Source organism: Miniopterus schreibersii (assembly GCF_964146895.1).
Source record: "Miniopterus schreibersii genome assembly, chromosome: X".
NCBI classification, from domain to species: domain Eukaryota; kingdom Metazoa; phylum Chordata; class Mammalia; order Chiroptera; family Miniopteridae; genus Miniopterus; species Miniopterus schreibersii.
Window position 1 is genome coordinate 96,760,043 of NC_138104.1, and position 25,075 is coordinate 96,785,117.

Below are 25,075 nucleotides of genomic sequence, written 5' to 3' on the forward strand. Positions count from 1 at the left end.
GGCAACTGATGGATGTTTCTCTCACACATCGACATCTATCTCCCTCCGTACCTCCCTCTCCCTCCCTCTCTCCTTCTCCCTCTCTCCCTTCTTCCCTTCCTCTCTCTGTAAAATCAATAAACATTTTCTCAGGTGAGGATTTGAAAAAAAGAAAAGAAAGCAGTAGTCACTCAGAAAAGGGCTCTTTAGGACCCTTTCCAGCTGCAGCATGTGCTTGGGAGAAATCCTATTTCTGGTTCACTTTGCAGCTGGCTGGATCTCCATTTGTTGCCCCAGCCTGACGAATGGCTGGACAGATTTTTACTTTCCCAGCCTGAGCTAACTTTTGCTTTCTCACCACATGTTTAAATCAGAGAAAAAAGGCCTTGCCTGGGGAACTCTTTTATCCTCTTTTTCCATGACAGGTGCTTTTGCTCACTTATCTTCCCCCAAGCCTACTCATTCTAGAGCCTGGGAATTTGGACACATTGGATTTTACATGTGTTTCCTACCTAGTGTGTTAGTGCCTCCCATACTATGTAGTAAAGCCCCCAGGCTCTGTGTCTCAGGGGTCTCCCCTCTCCTTAGGAGACACCTTTCATCAAGTGCCCCCAACACAGACCTTAGTGCCTCCCATACCTGATATGTACTAAAGCCCCCAGACTGTGTCTCAGGGGTCTCCCTTCTCCCTAAGAGGCACCTCTCATCAAGTGCCCCCAACACAGACTTTGCTGTCCAGTTTCAGAGTGGGGGTGGGTCTTCTTGTTAAGGTGCCCAGCCTGCCCATGTTGCTGAAGACCTGGATTCCAAATACAGTCCTCTTGGAGGAGAAAAAGCTAGCTCTTTTGTGTTACCTGTGGATTTCCTTCCTCCCAAAGACTCAGAGCTTCTCTTCATCTGATCAGGAGAAGGTGCCAGTGAGAGGAGCTGTGATCTATTCCATACTAGAGAACAGAAAGGCTCTTGTCAGATTTCTTTCTTTTTGAAAAAAATTTTCTTCTTTTTAAAGTGAGAGAATAAAAGGTGTCATAATTCATAGTTGTGAAATAATTTGAAAGCCACATTCCCAGCAGGATCCGAGACCAGAGGTGATCTTATGATTTGGGCCACAGTCAGCTTTTTCATGAAGGAAGGCATTGACAGCATAGTGATGTGCACATTGTGTTTAGCTTCCCTGTCTGGATTTAAGTGTAGACCAGGATTTCTCTACCTCGGAACTGTTAACATTTGGACCAGATCACTCTTTGTTGAGGGGCTGTCCTGTGTCCATCGTAGGATGTTTAGCAGCATCCCTATGCTTCATGTACTGCGTGCCAATAACACTTACCACCTCCTCTTCCCCAGTGACAACCACAAATGTCTCCATACATTGTCAGTGTCCCCTAGGGAGCAAATTCGCCTCGGTTTCTAACCGCTAGTGTAAACGATAGTAAGTCCCCTAAGGGCACTGCTGCATCTCTGCTGCCAGGCACACGGTGGACACTCAGATCATGTGTATTGAACAAGTAATAAACCTGTTCATTCCGTCCCTCCCCACTAGCCCCGGATCCTCAGGCTCTGACTGAGGACTGGACTTCCCATCTAAATCTATCACACAGCACCCACCAGCCCTAGCACCACCACCACACTGGTCCATGCTCCATATCCTCACAGTTGTTTTGCTCCTTTCTAGCACTGAATCTTTGCTAATACCCATGGCTAGGATCAGTGGCTCTCACAGTGTGGTCCCTGGACAAGCAGTAGTGGCCAGCAACACCTGGGAGCTTGGTAGAGATGCAAATCCCCAGCCCTAGGGAATCAGAAACCTTTGGGGTTCTATTTTCACAAGTCCTCTACCTGGGGCTGTTGCCCACTCAGGTGTGAGAACCACTGCCCTTGACTAATTTTTCTTAAGCTTCCATGGTGAGGACAATCACAAGGGTGCTTGTGGATTCCTGCTTCCACTTCAGACCTGTTGATTGGAATTCCCAGGGAAGGGTCTGGGAAGACATAGAAAGAACAGGTGCCCTACATCATCCTTGTCATCAGGAGTGGTTGGGAACCCCAACTCCTACTCCTCTGGTCAAAGTCCTAGAACACTGTACAGAGCCCACTGCCATTTTACTCCTCTAAGAAGGGACCCTTAGTCTCTCCTTTGGGAAATGATTTCCCCATTTCTGATACTCTGATGCTTTAAGCTGAACACATTACTCTCATCCTTTTCTCACTGTTGCCTTGTCAAGAGCTCTGGGTATACATGCCTCATTTCCTCTCCTTGATTATAAGCTCCTTGAGAACCAGATACTAGTCTTATTTAACTCAGTCTTTTTTCCCAGAGCATGATAGAAATCCACACCCTTAATGCAATTCCAAAATACAAAAATCGAGGAAATTAAAAGGTTTTATCACTTGGGTAATAAAACTTGTCCTGGACCAATGTGCCTCTGTGTGTAGTATTTATTTATTTATTCCACCTGGGATGACAAATCATTATTTGTTGCAGACTTTTAATATTTTTGATGGTTGGGTGCAGCCTGAGGCCCCAGCTGAGGATGTTATATATTACACGGTATGTGCAAAATATTTCCTTTCTGAATCTGAAAAATTCTGTCTCCAGGATTTTTCTTTTTTCTGGATAAGGGATTATGAATCAGTAGTGTCTCAGACAGTATCTGTCCGTTTAATGAAAGAATTTCAGATTTTGATGCTGGTGAAAGTAGACACCATTGAGCTTGATACTTTTGTTCTGGTAGCCCAGGCATGTGCCCTGATCGGGAATCGAACCTCGATCTCCTGGATCATAGGTTGATGCTTAACCACTGAGCCATGCTGGCTGGGCCTTGGTGGTTTTAATAGAACAAGTTTCTGTAATTGAAAGCCAATCATTAATTAGTACGGAGAATCTTGATCTGGAACTAGGCAAGGGGTCCTTGAACCTTCTGATATTGTACACATTTTCTCTGCACCTTTGGATATTTTTCTGGTTTTTTTCTTTTTCTAGAAAGAGAGTGATTGCTTTTTATCAGATTCTTGAAGGACTCTAAGACAAAAAAAAAAAAAAAAAAAGCTTAAGAACTGACCTAGGTTTTCAGCCTTATGCTAATTCATTAGTATTTTTAAATCTTTCTAAAGAAAAAATAAAGACAAAATCATCTCAGTCACTGGATAAATTGTGCCTTTATTTCATGTGCACATGTGTATTCATTCCTGTTTGATCTCAGACTAATTAAACCCATCTAATTGATGAATAGCTGGAAAATGCCTGCCTCCGAAAGTTAATTTTATTCCCTTCCTCTCCATCTCTGTCTGCTACTCATTTAATATTTATATCTTCCCATGTCCAAAAGGATTTGGAATTATGTTCTTCTTTCAAGATATATCAAATACCTCCTCTTTTGTGAACTTTCTCCTGAATGTAATCTTGCCTTTCTCTGAAACACCATAACAATATTGCATCATAGTGAGTTTGTGCTTATTCATATTTGTTTTTTCTTTTGATCCTTCTTTCCCCCTTGCCTTTCTCCAGACATTAGGTTGTCACTTCCATGTGAGGGTGGGAGGAGGTAGTTGGACTGACTTGTATCTCACAGGACCAAGAACAGACAATATCATTTTCATGGTGGTGACTCAATAAATTTTTGAATTAAAGAAGGGAACATCTTCATTCCATATACTCCAAAAATAAAATAATGGCCCAGCTGGGCATGGCTCAGTGGATGAGCATCGACCTAGGATCCAGGAAATTGGGGTTTGATTCCTGGTCAGGGCACATGCCTGAGTTGTGGGCTGCAGCAGATCAACGACTCTCTTATCATCGAGGTTTTTATCTCTCTCCCTCTCCCTTCCTCTCTCTGAAGTCAATAAAGATATATTTAAAAAATAATAATGGTCTCAGAGTTAATACCTTTTTTATATGTTTATTTTTGAGTATCTTAAAACCATTAGTACATCCAACCCAACATAATGTTTTCATTTTCCAGTACTGCTGAATTAGGGCCCAAATGCCTCAGCAGTAAAAACAAATTCTTATTTTCTAATATATCATAATAACTTAAAATATGAGGCTAGTGGTTGCCATATTTGGTTAGGAACATTCTGAGTTGTGGTACCTGTGACTAGTGGTGGGCAGTGTCAGAGTCCGCAGGGACTTAGGTCTAGCCCAGTATGCTCCTTGGAGCCTCCAGTTCTTCATCAGGATGTTTTGGGGGACCTGGATGGGAGATGGGTCAGCCTCACTCTCTAATTAAAGAACAGCTCTATTTTTAGTTGTTTTATATTGGAGTTTGGGAATAAGTTTAAACTTGCTAAAAGTCTTCTGCTGAAGTTAATCAAACTCCCCTCTTACCCCTCCTTGACTGGCCTCTCATTTTTCACCTGAGGACACTGAGGTCCAGAGCTACTGCATGGTTCCCTCAGGTCTCGTGCTCAGATGGCCCAGCTGGGACTGAACCCAGTCTTGATTGCCTTGACTCCTGGCTCAGAATTCTCTCCTCCTACTTTGCTGTTCCTCAAATTTTCCTCCACTTTATAGGTGTCTCTAGGGGATCAAGAAACACTGAATGGGAGCTGTGTCAGGTTCTAGGGATGCAAAGAAGGGCAAGACATGCAGGAACCTGCTTCATGGAAAGTGGTGGTGGACAGTAGCCACTAACACCATTATTTCCTCCTTTTATCTAAAATTGGTCCTTTCCAGATAATTCTGTGTCTAATGCCTCACAGTATTCTAAAACTGGGTTAGGGTGATGGTCATACAACTGTATAAATTTATTAAAACTCTTCAAACTCTACAATTAGAATGGGTGAATTTTATGTCATTAAAGCTGTTTTTTAAAGACACGGGGACACCTACCCTCCTTAGCTTATAGGGAAATTGTGGACATAAGATAAAATGGCCCCGTGAAACATTTTAAAGGCATGCTAGTTCCTTTTTGTAAATGTTTTCTCACAATGTTGGTTACAGGTCAATTCCATAGTCATTTGTTGACCTCCTACCATAGGCCTGGTCCTGAGGTAGCAAGGAAAGAGTTGGGGGCAAAGGGAATGAATGACAAAGATTCATAGGAAGGGGCTCTTGGGAGAGGCAGATTAGAGTCAAGTGTCTTGGAAGAGGTAACTGGAAGGGTTCTCTTTCTTATACCGAGTTCCTTCATGTCAGGGTATCTTCTGCTTTGAGTGATAAATATCGAGCTGACCACAAAGTGGTGGTAAGCAATAGAGTTTTATTAAGTTGGGTAACAAGATCCAGGGACAGGCCTTCTGAAGTTGGTTAATTCGACAGACATTTCAACAGTGTCAGGTCTCAGGGTCACCTCCCGAGTATGATTTTCTTGGCTTTCCTTTCATGGTTGAAATATGACTGCCCCAGTGCCAAATATTGTGCTGTTTTTCAACAAGGATGAAACAATTTTGAAAGCAGAAAGACAGGGACAACTATTTTCCTCAAGTCTCTCTCTCTTTTTCACTCAGCAAAATCTAACAGCTTTCCCCACCCCTCCCCCCAAGCAGATTTCCTCTCACATCTCATTGGCTGGAAGTAGATCACAAGCTCACCCCAAAAGCAATCAATTTCAAAAGGGAGTGAGATTAATATTATTTGCCTAGATGTACTGTATTCATCCCTAGGACTATGTTAGGGGTCCCTATTCCTGAATATAATGCTTGGACACATTAGGGTCCTGTGAACTGGGAAGGGGATGGGGAATGGCTGTTGGGAAGTTAACTAACAATGCCTACCACATTTAGTTAACTGTTTTTGGTGAAAAGGAATAAGCTAGAAGGAATTTATATGCATATATGTACAACCCAAGGACACAGACAATGGTGGGGAGAGGGACTGGGGAGGGTGATAGGACGGGGTGGAACTGGGTCATTGGGGACAAAAAGGGACATCTGTAATATTTTAAACAAAAATAAAATTTTAAAAATTTAAAAATAAAAAATAATAAAATAAAATATTTGACCACATTAAAAAAAAAGAAAAGGAATAGAAACACGACTTGTTCCTTTTCTTTGTTGGCCATGGGTGTCTTATCGTCTTTGTAAAATGTCTCCAGGATTTCAATCCAATGAATTATCCTTAAAGCTGGATTCTGCAGGACAGTTCTTCAATAATACTGTATTTTTTTCAGTGTTGTAAGTTTTGAGGTTGAGTAGTCATATTTCTCAAGATAGTCAATAGGAAAATTGGCAAGGAGCTGTCGTTATCCAATTTGAAGATGCTTAATTTTTCCCCTCCCTTTAGAACGTTTGGCGGATTCAGAGTTTGGGAGGTTTGCTATTACTAATTAAAAAGAGATGGAATGTTGGTAACTATGTGTACCTCAGAATCTTAAGACAAATTGGTATTGATGGTATTTAGAAGCAGTGACCCTCAGCATAGTTAATGAGCAAAAGGCTTCAGGGGCCCAGAGTACCTAAGATGGCAGTTTTCCAACAGTAGAATAAGCGAGGTAACTGATATCTTGGAGCCACTAGACAGAAAGCAAAAGCATCTACATAGGAACAAAGTGAGTCCTTCTCTTACTCTTTCCTCCCCTTCTCTTGTCTCTGTCTTATGTAGACCAACCCTAGACCACAATGTATCTGTATTACAGGTTTTTTATTGCTTTTATTTTATATATCACTCTTTGATGAGACATTAACCATAATAAAAAACACGTTTCAGTGATATAAATTGTAGTGTGGACAATATAATTGATACGTATATTGCTCTAGGTTATGATCTGTCTGCAAGAACTGGTCTCATTTTGGGGAAATATCTAAAGCCATTTAAAGTCATTAGTACTGTTGACTTTGATGCAGAATAATAAATGCCTGTCCCAGTAGACACAAATTCTCTTGAATTTTTCTTTCTACCTTCTGTTCTGAGTCATCAAATCCCAGTTTTCTAAGTCTTAATTTCTCAAACACCTTATGAATGTGTTTAGTCTTTTAAACTGGTGCTTTCGTGTAAATAGGGATTTCACATCAGATAGACTTTCAAAGGCATAGAACTCAGGACATATTTGAACTGATTTTGAGTGGCCTTTATGTCTCCTTCTTTGGCAAGGGCTGCTGTGTATCCTCACTAATGGACAGCCCCATCTATAAACAGGCAGGTTCCCACAGAGAGGCCATGGCACGTGTGTGTGTGTGAAGAACATTTGGTCAGTATTTGTTGGCTATTTGTGGTTGACACATGTTTACATATAAATATGTCAACCTCAGTCTCTTAAGATATACCCTAATGAGTCTTTTTCATTGTTTTGAGTACCATGTCAGCTTTGTAATACATACAAATACCCTGTTTCTAATTTAGCGATGTTTGGAAGGAGGTAGTGAGGGCAAAATTTAAGCTTTTTGCTCTTTGTAGATATGTCTGCTTATACATGCACCCAAAGAATATATAAATTAAAGAGTATATAAAATATACACATCGCCTGGCAGGGAGTGGCTCAGTGGTTGAGCGTTGACCTAGGGTCCAGGCGATCAGGGTTTAATTCCCCGTCAGGGCACATGTCCAGGTTTCGGGCTCGATCTCCAGTTGGGGGTGTGCAAGAAGCAGCCGATCAATGACTCTCTCATCATTGATGCTTCTCTCTCTCTCTCTCTCTCTCTCTCTCCCCCCCCCTCCTTTCCTCTCTCTGAAATCAATAAAGATATATTTTAAAAGTAAAAATAAAAATAATAAAATATACACATCTATTTTCCTGAGACCAAGGACACATTGTTGCTCCTTTGCTTGAGATAAGCAATGCAGTCAATGCCATTTCATTACATCATGTAATTTATAAGGGAAAAAATGAAGAGAATAAATATTCATGAGCCCAAAATGAGCAATCTTCAGTAGTTTTCTGAGGGTGACCCTTTCTTTATTCAGTGGTTATATCCCATTTCGTAAGTGTGCTTTTCCCTGAAGTTAATGTGATGGAGAATATCTTCTCCTGGGCCAGCTCATTAGATAAAGAATTTTAAAGGTTGTGTTTTCTTTTCATCTTTCAGCCAAGGATTACTGCAAAGTAATATTTCCATATGAGGCGCAGAATGATGATGAATTGACAATCAAAGAAGGAGATATAGTCACTCTCATCAATAAGGTAAACAAAGGTTCCCTTCTGCCTTCTAAACTGTGAACTGTTTTGAGGTGTTGACTGGATAGGACAAGCTTTGTTTTAGTCCTTGAAACTCTAGGTTTTCATGGTCCTGAATTCCTCAAAAAGATTCTTGCATCTTTTCTCTTGATCAGGCAAAGCCCAGTGTATTCAGGTGAATGAATGAACTTAAAAATCAACTAGATTCTGTTTGCCTTGGAGCCAGCTGTAGATTTGCATGGCTCAGCAGAAAACATCTGCCCCACAAAGGTTAACTCAGAGGTGACCTGCATGGCTGGAGAACCCAGACTGCATAGCCGCCCTGGCTGCGAAACTCTGGGTCATGATATATCCAAGGAGAGGATTTCAAAAAACAGGTCATGCCTCACAGGCAGAAAATACTTATAGAATGTTTACTGTTTAGATCAAAGACAGGTAGCATGCCTGAGAGTATTTTGCTTGTCTTGTTTGGGCTAAGAAGGTTGAATGATTTTATTATCATTATGGGCAGAGTCTTGTAAACACAAAGAGAACTATAAAATCTGTGTGAAGTGACGCAGCTTGACAGGGCCTGGACCACATATTGTTTATACTTTCATGCAATGGTACTCACCAAGTAGATGGTTGAAAGATAAATTATTTAAGCAATTCTTAGAATATATGGCCTTTTCTCTGAGGTACAGGAATTTTATGACGGTCAATTACAATGAAAAATGGAACCGTCTTTAAGATATGTGGGTGGTCTTACTCTTATATCCAGGTGAGTGGCAGTGGCAGGGAACACATAATTCCCTTAGCACAGGCATCATGGCAGCCTGTGCTCATGCAGGGCTGGAAAGCACTGGCTGGAGGGTGTAGGCAGAGGGTAGAGAGAACAAGGGTCTAGCATGGGAGGTAAGCCCTGGGTCCCACTGCCTCTGGCCATTACTGAGAGGGAGTGGACCATGGTGTTTCCTGTCCCCCCCATTTCCTACCCCCAAGTGTGTCCAAAAAGTGATGTTTGATTTACCTTTATAATCAAGGAAGTTACCTTTGAGAAATGGCTGTAGAGGTTGTGTGTTTTAAGAGCCTGAGCCAGGCCTTGGCTGGGTTGCTCAGTTGGCTGGAGCTTTGTCCAGTACACCAAAAGGTTGCGGGTTTGATTCCCGGTTGGGGCACATATAGCAGGCAACTGATCAATGTTTCTCTTTCGCTTTCCCTCTCCTTCTCCCCCTTCCCCCTCCCCCTTCCCCTCCCCCCTCTCTTCCTGTCTCCCTTCCTCCCTCTCTTAAGTCAATAAAAACATATCCTTGAGTGAGGATTAAAAAAAGAGCCTGAACCAACAATGCCAGGCAACTAATGACACCAGAGCTTAAGTAGCTTGCCAAAGGTCAAATTATTTGAGGGAGAGAACTGGCCCTGTTACCCACTCCATATGAAAGTGGTATGCTAGACAATGCTAAGGGCAGGCACCTTCCTGGAATAGCAAACTATTCCCTGCTTTGCTCGTCACCCAAGAACTTGTCCATCTTTTTGCCTGTAAAATATCCTCCCCTGAACTTATTTCAGTGCATCTCTGTAGGTGTTTGGTGTTTTCCGTGGTGGGAGGAAATCAGAGGGGAAATTCTGCCCTCTTGTTCCATTCTGCCAAGGAGGTTGGGCAGTTCTCTTTCTTTACAGTCCTTCCCCTGGTCCCTAGGCTGCGCCTCCTCTGGGCTGCTTCTTATGCATGGGGAACTTCCTATTTTGGATCAGAACCTTAACCTAACAGTCCGGATAGGGAAGTTGTTAGGTGGGTATGAGGCATAATACAAATATTTCAATAAATAGCACAAATACAGAGAAAAGGCGAGAGCACTTTCTCCTGTGATGATAAAGCAAGCAGAGAATTCAGTAGATGCCATTCTTGACAGTGGGGAGACTCATTTTCCTACATCTGTTCGAAGGGGGCAGCCTCATTTTAATTGAAAACCAGATGTATCAAGAATATTGAATAAGGTTTGGGGAAAAGAAAAAACCAATATGGATAGTCCCTTATCTGAACACATCTATTTCTACCTTAACGCATCCTAATCCAATCCTTGTCATTTGATTACATATGATGAGAGTACATTCATCTTGATTCTTTCCTTCTCCTGGCTGATAAATTAGTCTGATAAAAAGAATCAGGTTTTTCTTTTTAAACTTTTTTTTTTTTAAATATATCTTTATTGATTTCAGAGAGAGGAAAGGAGAGGAAGAGACAGAGACAGAAACATCAATGATGAGAGAGTCATTCATTGGCTGCCTAGCCCACAACCCGGGCATGTGCCCTGACCAGGAATCGAACCCCCATCTCCTGGATCCTAGGTCGACGCTCAACCGCTGAGCCATGCCCAGCTGGGCAAGAATCAGGTTTTTCTGAAGAGCTTAGTCAGAAAGGGACTTTCTCCTGGTCCCATCTACACAGGAGGGAGAAAGGAAACGGGTGTGCCTGTGGAAGGCTGCTGGCAAGAGTGTCCGAAGCTTGTACCCAGTTTCCCTGGTTTCATAGCTTAATGTATTAGGAAGCAGTTTGGAAACTGTGGAAACTGTGAAGCAGCTTACAGATATTGCTATTACATTTGTAGACATGGCCTTGCCATCCTTGCCATACCGTTGGTCCTTGACCTGGCTTGAACACTGGTCCTGCTCCTCGGGCTTAGAGTTTCCATGTCATTTTGACTCTTGCTCCCCCCACCCCAGTTCAGCAGCACAGAACCTAGGGATTCTGCCCTCCTGAGTCCCTGCCACTTCCTCTCTGTGGTAGAGCCAGGCCCAGGTTGGAGGCTGCTTCTCCCCAGCCTCCTCCCTCCCCCAGCACCCTCCACAGCATCTGCTCTGGAGGAGAGCCCAGGGGTAGCTAAGGGTGGAGGGCTACTTCATCCCTAACACTCCAGCCCCTTCTTTTTAATCATCCTATAATGGTGCTTCGCTCATGGAACACCTCTTCTCCAATGAAAGTCTTTAGTAACTTTCCTTTCTTGTAAAATCCTACTCAATTATCCTGCACCCATTGGCCCAGGTGATCTGACTTCAGTCTGGCCTTCTGACCTTGGTATGTGTCCCTGTTTTACATGAACAAACTCTCAAAGGATGTCCCCATACTGCTCGTGTGTCCTCCTTAACTTGACCCAGACTATGTTCCTGCTGCCCAGATGCCCTCCGCCTACCCCTTTAGCTGATTGTTCAGTAGTTGATAATATACCAGTCTTAACTTATGCTGTATCATGCACTCAGGCCCATTGTGAGCTCATCGCTTTAAAAAGTCCTTTGCATTCCATCACTTTGTTTTTATTATCATTTATATGGCCTGTGACATCAGGTCTCTTGATATCCTGTGCTTCTGCAGGTTTTGACTTTATTCCCATGAATGACCTAGCATTACAGTTGGTTGGAAACAGCATGTTAAATTGACAAGTGCCACATAGGCCACCAGCTCAGAGAAACCAGGGTTTGAATCCCAGCAGCACCACTCCTGGCCGTGGGTCTTTGGGCATGTCACTTAACCCCTCTGAGTGTCAGTATTCTCAGCTATAAAGCTGTCCTCACAGAGCTGCCTTGAGGATTTACTAAGAGGCTGGGCATAAAGTACCTCTCACAGGGAGGGGTCCACCAGTGAGTGGTACCTATAATCCTAGAAATTGTCACTTCAACTCCAGTTGCTCTTCCTCTGACCTTGAAACAGGAGTGTCTGGGCCTAGTTTGCTGCTGGGGCTGGAACGCCATGACGTGAAGTAGGTAATAATGGTGAAAAACCCACCTGAAATAGTTCAGAATTCACAATGGGTAAGATTTCAACAAGAATTTGGAGAGGAAAAAATGGGCCATAAATATTTTGCCTGCTGAAAGTGGGAAAAATGGAGTCTGAGTCTATCAAACCCTGCTGACACTATAGAAAATTCTTAAGTCTTCCTGAGTCAAGGAATCGCTCTGAGTTCATTTAGGCTATTGTATGCCATTGATATTGGAGAGTGAACAACTTCACCATGATTTGTTCAATCTGCATTTGGATATGCATCTTTATTGTATGTATAAGTTGAGATGAAAGACCTGAATTGCTGCTCTCTGATTCTGATTGCTTTGCTGTAGAGGTTCTCAATTTATCCCAAATTCCATCGTGTTTTCCTTTCATAGTTAAGGTGGTTTCCCCTTGCCCTGCTTTGTGTGCTGTGGCAGGTGTCACAGGGCAGGCTCTGCACTCATTTTTAGCACTAGGTTGTCACTTCCTGTAGCTTTCTAGAAAATGAGTCAGACACCTTTAGTGGGAGTGCCCAGAAGCCCTCCGCAATTCCTGAAATAATGTGCAAAGACCCGAACTATTTGTGTGTGTGTCCCTGGAAACAGGATGAACTGTGGCAACCCAAACGGTTTGTTTTTTAGTTTATTTATAAAGAATTCTTGTGGATTTGGGAACATTTCCACTTGTGCAGAACACACCTGTGTTTAGCTTTTATTTCCAGTCACAAAAATAACTCCTTCATCTGTGTTCCTCCCGCCCCCATCCCTGCCTTCCTGATTGTACCCAGAGTGTAGCTGAAAGGCTTCAGAAACCTCTGGGTCTGGTTTCCAACCAGAGAACCTCCCTGGAGATAGGCTGAAAGCAGCCTGGAGGGGTCAGGCCAGGCCCAGCTGTGACGAGGGCCACCACTGAAGGGTGCTCCTTGCCCTGGCCACTGCCTCTTGAGGCTGAATGAGCCCAGCTGTAGAGATAGACCATGTTTTTACCCTTAGCCTACAGTCTCCTGGCCTCAGAGTGGTCTTTTCCTCCCAGCTACTTCCCTCCCCAGTCTGGGAGGAAGGGCTTCCCATGTGACCTGTTTGTAAATAAGGATCTTTAGCTATTTCTTATAAAAATCCTCCCCTGAGTAGCTGTGTCCTTGACCCTTACTAAAGCAGACACAACCCCTCTGTTTCTTCATGGGTATTTGCCTATTTGACAACATCAAGGTCAACGCTAAGAAGGATAATTGTATTGGCTAAAATCATGGAGCAGTGGAGATGGAGGGAAGGGGAAAGAGACAACATAAGCCAGCATTGATGTTCAGGGTGATGGGTGCACCTGAAAGAAAAAGGAACCCAAAGGGTTAGATACAGGTAGAGGTATAAGGTAACCACCACACGAAAAACAAACTGGGAGTTTCGCCTTTGCCTAGGGATGTATCAAACCAGGGAGCCCAAATGTTTGGAGTTAGCCCTGTGGTGAGGGCATATTAGGACTGAGTACTAATTACCCCAGCTTCCTCCATCTCTACCTCAATGTGTTTTCCTCTCTTCTTTCCTAGACAACAGTTGAGCATTTAACTTAATAATGGCTCAGTCTACCTGCATGACTGCAGGTTCCCAGTGCAAGACCTTCTGGGTCACTGGCAGCAAGAACCCAGGACCCTTCAGCACCACTCCTCTTTCCTCCTGAGTTTCTCTGCAGCTCAGCCTCACAGCAGCCCTGGGAGTTAGGTGGAACCATGGGTGTTCTGTTCAGATTACAAAGGAGAAACAGAGGCCCGCATGTGGAAGTGACTTTCCCAAGGTTCTCACAGAAAGTCAGTGGCAGAGCCAGGGCAGAGGCATCTCCTGACCCTGAACTTGGGGGCTGGGCAGAATGGTACTGTGCAAACATCCTGAGGGGTAGTCGGATGCTTGTGGTAGGTAGGGCTCAGTCGTTCCCAAGATGACTTTTATACTCACTGAGTCTCTCACTGTTGCTAAATATCTAGGGCAGGGGTCTGTGGGATTTTCTTTCTAAAATGATGAGATTTTCATTATTTTATCAAGAAAACAGTATTACCACGCCATTACCCCATCCAGTTGTTTCTGATGCTTGCATTTTGGTGTCCATGTTTCTGATGTCTTAGGGTCAGGATCATCCGTGACTTTCTGATTCCATTGTCACCTCTACAGAAATGAAATGATAGTCAGTGTAGAGGAAATGATGAGCTCAGCTCAGGGCTAATGTTGGTTCTTTTTATGCCTGAAGCCCTCTCATTCTACTTATTTCTTCTGCTTTTTTCCCATGCCCAGTGTATTTTACCTTCCTCTTTTCTTCTGGGCCCATGTGCCACTGAGTTTTCTGCTTGCTTTTACCATTAAAAAAAGGCAGGAATCCTAAGCTCCTTCCTAAGTCATTCTGTGATTATATGTTCTATTGTTTGTTCTAATGTTTATTTTCCCCTCCTGCCTCCCTCCCATTCATTCATTAATTGAAACATTTATTCATGAGAAAAATGTTTTCAGACTTTCTTGCTTTCTGCCTCACAGGAAGTAAGAATGTTTCCTCAAAGAGAAGTGTCTTTAGAAATCTCAAGAAAGGCTCTCAGCTTTGTATAAGAGAGCCGATCAGCTAAATAGAGTACTGGCCTTGACCCTTTCTCTCTCAACTGCTGAAGCTGTTAGCAGAGCTCAAATGCTAGGATTAAATGTGGTTTCAAGGGTGGAGGAGTAAATTAGCAGGTGCCACCCTGAAAATGATGACACCCTGACACACCCATTAGAAGGAGATGTTTTATGAGTGAACGAGGAAGTTAAGCGCAGGTCTGGGATCATCTGGGTTTACACACATTTGAAAAATATCAGTATTCAGCAAATGAGTCATTAATGTCATAGGATGTATTTCTTGCAATATGGCCTGTCTTGTTAGACTGCACGTGTCCTTTCTCAAGATGGAAGTCACAATATATCTCCTCTTAGGAAAATTAGCAATAGCAAGGAATACAGTTTGCTGTTTTGTCTTCCTCTTTCAAGTCACCAGGCCAGTGGTATGGTTGAGAAGAATCCTCACACCATGGTGTATTTGATCAAAACTTCACTGAGCTCGTGTATCCTCCCAAACATGTGGTTTTAAATTAGATGAGGATGAGAAATGTAGGGCTTGAGATGGAAGGAAACTTCTCTTTAGTTTACCAGTAGACAGTCAAAACAATGCCAGCCCAAAATTTCAGTGGTGACGATTGCAGATTTTTCAGACAGATGAGTTACAGTTGCTGCAAATTCCCAGCTTCATATGCCACCACAAATTATATATAACTGTCAAAAGGGACTCTGTGTTTGTTCAACCTGATTGTCATCTCTCTCCAGAGTGCTATACTTTAGTGGCAGGACATCAGTAAGCCTTGCAACAGCATCTTAGGATACTTTTTTCCTGCCATACACAGAAAAATCTGCAGGTGCCATACAGAATTAGAGAAACTCCCTTTTTTTTCTGTTTTCTATTTCCAGCCTTTCTATTTGTATTACTCTAAGAGGGCTGTTGTGAGGATTAACTGAGATGGTGTGGCTGAAAATGCTTTAGAAATATAAAAGCTAAATGATGGTTATTGCTATGATAAGTTATTGTAGAAAGAAGAAAAGACAAATGTTCAGGGACTGGAAGTTCTTTCTTAGTGTTTGAACTGTCCTGAAATTAAGGCCAGTACTTTCCCTGAAGTTCCCTTTCATTATTTAATTTCTCTTAGGATGAAAGTAATTTATTATAGTTGTATAGCCCCCCATCTTATTAAAGTCTTAAAGTTTTTACATTCACATTTGCATCTTTTAAAATACAGCTTCTGAGATGGCAAGTGGCACTGGATGCACCGTTAAGTAATACTTTAAAATTATAGAAATAATACTTTCTCTTGGAGAACAAATGAGAACAAAACAGATAAATACAGAGAAAAGTCGAAATCACCTGTGGCCTCACCACCTTCAGATACCTCTCTAAATATTTGAGCTATATTCTTCCAGACTTTTTACCACCACCCCACCACCACCATCCACCCACCACAACACAACACACAGTTCAAAATAAAATACGATCATATAATACACACTATTTTTTAACCCTCTGTCCAAAATATATCATGCCTATCTTTGGCAGTATGGTTAAATGGTTCCTTAGCATCCTAATGTATGGAGTACCACAGTTCTCTCATATTTAGCTTGTTTCTGTTTTTTTCCTATTTTAGACTATTTTGCATGTAGTCATCATCTTGTTTGTAAATCTTTGTGCACATAATTATTTCTGCCACTTTCTACTACTTGTGTAACCTTGGGCAGGTTGCTCAATCTTTCACAGTTTTCACATATGAGAAATGGGGATGATGACAGCACCTGCCTCCCAGTGTTGTAAAGATGAAATGAGTTAAAGTAGGCAAAGCATTTAGAATGCCTGGCTCATGGTAAGGGCTGTCTAATTGTTAGCAGTTATTATTTCCTGATGATAAGTTGCTAAATGTAATGCTGCCACAGTGCCTTTTAAAGGCATTTAAGTGATGTTATGAACTATTGTGCCAATTTAGTTTCCCCACAGGAGTGTATGCAAATATATTCCCCTGTCCTTGTCATCCTGAATATTGACATTTTTTTCTAATCTCTGCTAATCTGATAGGTGGTCACATTTTAAAATTTCTTTTTAAATTTTTTTAAGTTACAGATGTCTCCCATTTTCCTCCTTTTTGTCCCCCTCTACCCAACCCCCACCTCTCCCAGGCCTTCCCACACCATTGTCTGTGTCCATGGGTTACGCATATATGTTCTTTGGTTAATCTCTTCCTGTCCCCTGGTGTTCACATTTTTGAAAATTACGTGTGTAACTTTCCAATTCATTTTTATAAAAATACCTTATATTCATGACATTAACCTATCATCTTTCACATTTGAAATTTTTTTTAAAAAATATATCTTTATTGATTTCCGAGAGAGGAAAGGAGAGGGGGAGAGAGAGATAGGAACATCAATGATGAGAGTCATTGATCCAGCCCACAACCCGGGCATGTGCCCCGACTGGGAATCGAACCCTGATCGCCTGGATCCTAGCTCGACGCTCAACCGCTGAGCCACGCCCGGCCGGGCTGAAATATTTTTTCATAGTTTATGATTCATGGAGACGTTTAAGAAAAATGCATTAAAAACAAATACCCTTTAGACTTAAGTTTCCCCATTTTATAGTAAAATTTCATCCTTTTAAGAATAGTTTTATTCAAGGCTTTTATATTGTAGCCCTGGTAGGAAAGGGCAGCAAACTATTAAATGCATTCCTTTTCTGTCTTCCTCAGGGCTTTCAGAGGTTCTATTTAAAGCTTCTGTCCTTACAGTATTTTTTTATAGTGGCATTCAGAGAGCCCCTGAGGTTCCATATGAATGTGCATAAGGATCCTCATATCCTAGACCAGGGTTTGGCAAACCTTTTCTGTAAAAGACCAGAGAGTAAATATTTTAGGCTTTATGGGTCATGCGGTCTCTGTTGCAACTCTGGAAAAGCAGTCATAGATGTAAATGAATGGACGTGGCTGAGTTCCAATAAAACTTTATTTATAGACACTAAGATTTGAATTTTGTATAATTTTCACATTCCTTGAGATATTATTCTTTTGATTTTTCAAAACCATTTAAAAATGTGAAAACTATTCTTAGCTTGTAGGCTGTACAGAAATAGATAGCAGGCCAGATTTGGCCCAAGGGCTATACCTTGTTGGCCAAGGAAATAGAATGTCTAGAAACAGACCCATAGAAATACAGCCAACTGATTTTCAACACAGGTACAAAGAAAATTTAAGAAAGAAAGGATAATCTTTTCAAGAATTGGTTTTGGTGCAGTTGGGCATCCATAGGCAAAAAAGGTGAACCCTAACCTAAACCCAACACATGATACAAAAATTAACACAAAATGAACTACATGTAAAGATCTACACGTAAAACATAAAACATAGAAAGTTATTCATGAACACATAGGAGGACAGAGTTGTTAGACATGACAGCAAAAAACAATCCATGAAAGAAAATACTACTAAATTGGACTTTGGCAAGATTAAGAACTTTTGCTCTACAAAGATAGTGTTAAGAGAATGTTGTTCTGTTTTTTCTTACAAGGCCATCTGAGCCCTAGTGTTTAGTAAATAAGTGCCTGATGTATAATTGAATGAATTTCAAGGACCTTGGTTTTGTTCTGAGTCTTCCTGGGAATTTCTGTGGAATACAAGGCCACAAATCTCCCATATCAGAGCCTTTTCCTGCCCCTTACCCCTATGCTCCTATGTCTCTTCTCCCCAAGGTAGCGAAGAAATACAGCTACACTCCACCAGTCAAGCCTGGACCCTGTTGAGCAGCCAGAGGGCCTGGATTCGACCTGGGAATTGTATTTTTCATTGCACAGGCCTAGAAATGAAATTTGCTGAGCATAGAGAAAAAGACTCCACACAAATTTTTATGCCAGGGAATAAATTTTCCTAATAGAAACATTTAAATATAGATCTGTCTGGTAAAGAATAGAGATAGAAGGTAGTAATTTAGGATTTTACCAATAGCAGCTGCAGCTTGGATGTTTTTGACCTTCATAATGATCATGGCTATGCCCTTCACCTGTTATTGCTTCCCAGTCCTTATCTGTGAAATGAAGATACTTGCTCACCCTCACTCTTACCCTTACCCCCACCCCCTTCTTTGTGTCTCTTAGAGGTGGTACAGGAGCTAAGAAAATCTGTTAAAACATAATGAAAAATGCTTTATAATTGCCAATGTCTTTGTCAATGAAGCAAAATGATTTTTATTATATCTACTATCCTTTTAATGGAAGAAGAGCATGTATTTGGATGCAGTATCAGCACAGTTTTCTAAACATAAATGAAAATGAAAATTCAGCCATAGGATGTACATCCTTGAGAGGTAAACTGTGCCATTAGCCATGTGCTCTGGATGAGCTGAAGGTACCATTAGAAACAGCTTTTTTAATTTGGCATTAAGTGGTCATCTAAATATAAGTGACCTAACAAGTAGAAAATGAGAAGTTTCTATGAAAACATTGTTACATAACTTCACATACTTGATTATGTTTAAATGGACAAAAAAATGTAAAAGTGCTACCTTAATGATTTGCATTTTGTGTATGATTTGTTCACATGCCCTCATATGTTATTGTCTCTTGTCATGCTTAGGTCAGATTATAAACACACAGGAAAGGCCCTCTCTCTGCAAACATTTCCTTTTCTCATGCTTACTGATTTTTGAAGTGGGTTTATGGAGGTAGAAAGTCTTTCATTCTACTATTATAAAAAGGCTAAAAGCATAAACATTTCCTGAGACTTAAGAGTATTTAAGCTGCAAATGAAATGAGTAAGCAATTCTTGTCTATTGTTGTGTACAAACTATATGGCTATGTCCCACAACTCCTAGGGATGCCCAATATGAATGGTGAACTTGGAGTTGGGCCAATATGGCAGTATCTGTTGGGTGCTGTTCTCTGAAGAGGCTCCACATAGAAGCATCTTTTTTCTAAGAGGGAAGCAGAGTGTGAGCACTGAGGCCTTTGGGGGCATCTGCTCTGTATGACCTCCTATTAAAATCTCTTCAGGGCTTCCTGATTCCTGCCTGCCTGTCCTAATACCTGTGGAAGGAAGCTCTGTTCTCTTTCTGGGGCCTGAGATATTGTTTCAGCTTTTTTCTCATTTCTTAGTGACACCTGGACTCAAAGGTTACTTCTGTAGCATTTCCTAACCCATGTGCTAAGAGCAGGTTAAAGGAGTGTATGACAGTGATCCCCTCAGCTCTTCAGGGTAGATGGGAAGGGCCTTAGGTATTTGAAATCTCCCTCTGGGCTGATGGCCTCTAACAATGTTTGGCCTGCAGCAGTATGTCATCAAAATACTATCATTTAAAATGTGTGCCGTTATCTAAAAAGGATTGGGTGGCACTAATTTACTGTATGTATTTAACTTTTCCATATAAAGATGTTTAACAATGAGTACTTTCCTTAGGGAATAGTTCACCTTCCTTGTTAGAGAAGGGTACATATGACTAGCAAAGGAAACTCCAGGATAATTAAAAACCTATGCATGTATCTTCATTTCAGAAATTCTTTCTCTAGGACATCTTTTGGGAATTAGACCTTGAAATAGCTCAGACTTTTAAAGATAGAGCTTAAAGTTCTATTATATCTAGAATAAAATAAATTCATTCTAATTAAAGAAACACTTTTTAAAAATTATCTTCATTGTTGAAAGAATTACAGATGTCCCCTTTTTTCCCCCATTGACCCCTTCTACCCTGCACCCACCCCCCGGCCTTCACCACACTATTGTCTGTGTCCCTGAGTTATGCATTTATGCATATAAGTTCTTTGGTTAATCTCTCTCCCCCTACCCACCCACCCCTGTCTTCCCTCTGAGATTCGTCAGTCTGTTACATGCTTCTATGTCACTGGATCTATTTCCTTCATCAGTTTACTTTGTTCTTTAGATTCCACATATAAGTGAGATCATGTGATATTAAAAAAACACTTTTAAAATGAGAATATAACTTCTGGTTGTGGCCATGATGGAGTAAAGGTTATTAGACTTACGTGCCTGCCACGGAAAACTTTAAAGTTAGGTAAAATACATGAAGCAGTTGTTTTTAGGCATTGGACAATACACCGCACAGGGATGTGACTGTTGAGAGAAGCATAAAGTGAGTTCTACATCAACCTTGTTTTTTTGCCTGGGGGCACTTTTTGTAGCACAGAGCAGTAGAGCCCAAACAGAGAAGAAGATGTACTGGATAGAGGAAACAAGTTGTAATTCAGGGCTGCCAAGGTAGCTGGAATTTTTAGGACAGGGAACTGCAGAGTAGCGAGCTATACACAGAAGAGCTCAAGAAGTCTCTTTATAGGGAATCCTTTGAGCCTTTGGCCAAATACTAAGCTGTATATCAATAGGGCAAGACTCTACCAGGCTTGACAGAAAATAAGTACAGGGAGTGGGGGTGGGATGGGCTGTGAACTGAGTGAATATCTCACCAGTGATGAGAGAGATTGGAGTTCTGGCCAAGCAGAATAGAAAACCCTTGGTGAACACACCTAGTATCCAACTGAAAAGCAAGAAAGGGCAATCATAGGAATGGTACTCCACTAAACCTAGCCTAACAAAGCCTAAAACCAAGCCTTGACAAGTGAAGCTGATCTACAAGTAACTTGCCCACCATAACAAAACTCAACACTCTTGCAAGGAAGACAACAAAATCCATTCAACAATATAGCATACATAGCTCTTAAGAATATACAATAACAAATTATTAGATGTATGAAGAAGCGGGAAAATGCAAGGTATAATATGAGTAGTTTATAAAAGTCATGAGGGCATTTCTGAATACAGATGTTCCTTGGCTTATGATGTAGTTACATCCCGATAAACCCATTGTAAGTTGAAAATATCTTAAGTTGAAAGTACATTTAATACACCTAATCTATGGAACATCATAGCTTAGCTTAGCCTACCTTAACCGTGCTCAGAACAATTACATTAGTCTATAGTTGGGCAAAATCATCTAACACAAAAACTACACTGTAGAATATCAGTTGTTCACCCTCGTGATCACATGGCTGGCTGGGAGCTGCAGCTCACTGCTGCTGCCCAGCATCATGAGAGAGTATCATACCGCATATCGCTAGCCCAGGAAAAGGTCAACATTTCAAAGAATGTTTTCTACCAAATGCATTTTGCTTTTGCACCATTGTAAAGTAGAAAAATCTTAAATTGAACCATCGAAAGTCAGGGACCATCTGTACAGTTTTCAGGCATCAGTCCATGTTTCAGTTAATATTGGTATGACCTAAAGAAAGCTTAATTACTGATTTTTGTGTGTTACTCATCCAATTTTTTGTTACTAGTTTTACAATATGTAAAATGAAAAAAATCAGAAGCTAGTATAGCAAAACTTGTATGTTATTGCCCAATAAAAAGTCAGGATTTTTTTTACAAGTAGATGAGCTCTTTGACCTCATAACTTCCCAGTATCACCAAACAATTAATGACTGCCTAAGCTTCTATGATCCCAGGATGTTGGCATTTGGACTCTAACATATTCTTGGGTGGGCTTATCCCTGGGATTGCCTCCTCGGCTTCCCGCATTAATTGTGATCTGCCAAGGATTTCTGCTGACACTGAGATAGACCATAGCTTTCTTTTTTTCCCTGTTACCTCATAAACAGTGTGCTGATGAGCTGCTTTAGTAACCAACTTATGGGGATGTTGGAAATTCTGAGCAAAAATCCCAGCCAAGCAGAATAATTGCTTCTCTTGGGGTGGTGTTAACAAGCAAAGGCAGAACTGAGCACTCCTGGGCTCTAGCTTCCATAGAGCTTTCTCTCAACAGCCCCCCCCCCCCCCGAAGCTCTGTGCAGAAGGCATTCATTAGTAAACATTAAACAGCTCTTTCTGTGTTGCTGGCGGGATGCTGAGCATGTGAGACCCCCTCGGGCACTCCAAGGCTCACTTAACAGCCACACCAAAATTATATAACACTCATTTTCTCTGTGACTGATATCTCAGTCATCAGAGAAGTTCATAAAAAACAGCCACCGCACTGGATAACTTCTGGGAAATTGGTACTAGGAAGTGTGGGGACAGCTGACCACCAGAAGTGACTAAGCAGAGTGCTTTTCTTTTGCATTTGGACCAGCTGGTGAACCATTTTCATCTTTTAATCTTTTGGTTCGCTATATCCGTTTCTAAGCTATATGCTACTGTCTGAACTCAAATGTGCCTTTTGGAGGTACATTTAAGTTGTTGCCACAATTATCAACAAATAATAAATTCGGTACAGATCAACAGGTAAGCCTGGTCCTGTAGATGAAGCATTCTTGTGTAGCTAATCTATGTCTGCCTCTTGTTCAACTTGACCTTACTTCTAATGTTTGAAAATTGAGAGTAGTAGGTTAATAGTCTAGGAGAAGATTAGGCCATCCATCAATTCATCCATTCAGCTAACATTTACTCAGAATCTATATTTGCCAGGCACTGTGCTAGGTATTTGGTGGATACAAAGTTGTAAAGATAAGATCCTTGTTTTCAAGGAGCTTACCATTTTTGAGAATCATGCTACTCAAAGTGTGGTCTGGGGTCCAGCAGCAATCACATCGCCTAGGAACCTGTTAGAAATGCTGAATCTCAGGCATGCTCCAAGCCTTATTGAATCCAAATTGTCATTTTCACAAGATCCACAAGTGTATAGCATTCACATTAAAATTTGAGAAGCACTGGTTTAAATAATTGATCCTCAGTCTTCACATTAGAAGGACCTTTAAAAAGCACTGATTTCCTGGTCCCACCCCATCCCCATAAATTGATTAATTGGTGCGGGGTATAACCTGGGCATTAGGATTTTAAAAAATTACCAGGTGATTCTAAATGCATAGCCAGGTTTGAGAAACACTGCTCTAATATGTTGTTTTGTACTCTTGGTAAAATGGAGCCCAAGATGAGGTTGTAGCTTATTCTTTTAACCATTTTGTAAGCCAGGTGGCAAGTTTGTCTTTTCTAAAGATTTAAAGTGTCCAGACTAGCAGCAGACACACCAGGGCTCCCTGGTGACTTCCTGCTGACAGGTTGTATGTCAGGGAGTAGCTCTTAGCTGGTCTCTGTCAAAATAGCTGTATGGAGTGGCAGAACACTTCAGCTATGTTCCCAAGGGCCCCTCTGGCAGGATCAAGCTGAATGAGGCATGGCATTGAGGTCCAGGCAAGGTCTCCCTCCTCAGACACACTTGGGGACCTTGGCATCTCTCCCCTCAGCCCTCCTCCACGTGTGTGAACTGCTGCCTGGGGGTTTCACCCAAGGATGGTGCTGAGTCACATAACAAATGCATGTGTGTTTAATTAAGCCTTTTTAGCCACATTATCCATCAAGGTCACTGGGACCAGTCCCTAGAACCACAATAATGACAATAACAACCAGCAGCAATTGTGTTGCTCTTTACACCTTGCAAAGATTTTCATGTGTATGAAGAAACTGAGACCCAGAGTTTTTGTCATTAGTGGACAAAGTGAGTATCAGATGGCCCAAGTTTGCTCTCTTCCCCCTCCCTCTGAGATACCTTGGAAAACTGAAGATAGTGCAGAACATAGAGGTTGGAGTACAGCACGTCTAGGACTTGGCATTTTCATTCCTTAAAAGAAAAACCATCATTTGTATCTTATAAGGAAAAATATCATATTTTTCCCTAAAATTTGCCTGGTAATGGGGCATAGAGAAACATTTTGGCCATTTTGAGGACTTGATCATAGAAAACTGAACATTCTATGTCAGAAATATAATTCTTTCCATATTCTTGAGTCTTGATGAGGGTCCAGGTCTACTTTCCTATGCTTTCGTGCCAGTAGAGCTTGTTTACATATCATTGTTCTGGAAGCTTTCATCTACATGCTGACCTTTTACTCTTTTCCACTGCAAACTCCCACCTCATTCAGAGGCCATTCCCTCACCTGCCTACACTGCTCTTTCCTCATCCTTAATGGAATCTCAAAATCTGCTTGGATAACCATCATCTTAGATTACTCCTATGGTCCTGGTGTAATTGTTTATAGTGTCCCAGGTTTGGAAATAAATTATATGATCACCCTAAAATCTTCCATTATTTTAGCCACACTGCCTCTCTCCTCAGTGGTCAGCTATTGCCTCATTGTCCTGCCTTCACTCACTTCCTGCCACCCTCCTTGGGGACATCCACTTCCGCCCTGATGACAGTCTGGCCTCAGAAATCATTAACCACCTGCCCCTCAATTCTGCCCCTGTCACTCATGAGTGCCATCTTGACTCACACCTCGTATCACTGTTCAGTAGACGTTGCTTGGGAACCTCCTGGGAGCCAAGAACTGCCTTTACTCTAAGCCAGCAATTTTCAACCGATTTGCAACAAGAATTTTTAAAACACGCAATACCTGACTATTTAGTCAGAGGCACTGACCTCTTTTCCCTTAGACTGTCAAATAAAAAAAATGATAACAGCTAATACAACAGTAGCCATCCGATGTGAATGAAGCAAATTTATACCTATTTTCTTTTGTCAGATTGCCAAAAAATAATGTGCCGCAGAATTTTAGTAATTAGTTTCTTTGTGTTGTGAGATGAAAAAGGTTGAAAATTGCTGGTCTGAGCACTAATTCTTGAACATTTTTTTCTGTGACCCACTTCCCATTCTGGTGATCTTGCCCTTGACCTTTCTCATCACCTCAGTTCTTGCACTCATTCTCTCCCTCCAGGCTGCCCAGCTTCTCTGGGTCCCACTTGTTTTGAAATCCAGCCTAGCGCTCTTGCCAGTGTTTCTGT

The 25,075-nt window shown here is 41.5% G+C and overlaps 1 protein-coding gene across 7 annotated transcripts in view; it reads left to right on the forward strand.

The window, feature by feature from the left end:
• The window catches only part of SH3KBP1 (SH3 domain containing kinase binding protein 1), a 309,900-nt gene that overhangs the window by 210,456 nt on the left and 74,369 nt on the right, over nucleotides 1-25,075 (forward strand). For all 7 annotated transcript variants that reach the window (XM_081126121.1, XM_081126120.1, XM_081126118.1 and 4 more), the window contains one exon: nucleotides 7,939-8,033. In XM_081126121.1, coding sequence (XP_080982247.1) covers nucleotides 7,939-8,033 — 95 coding nt within the window. The remainder of the gene's footprint in view (nucleotides 1-7,938; nucleotides 8,034-25,075) is intronic.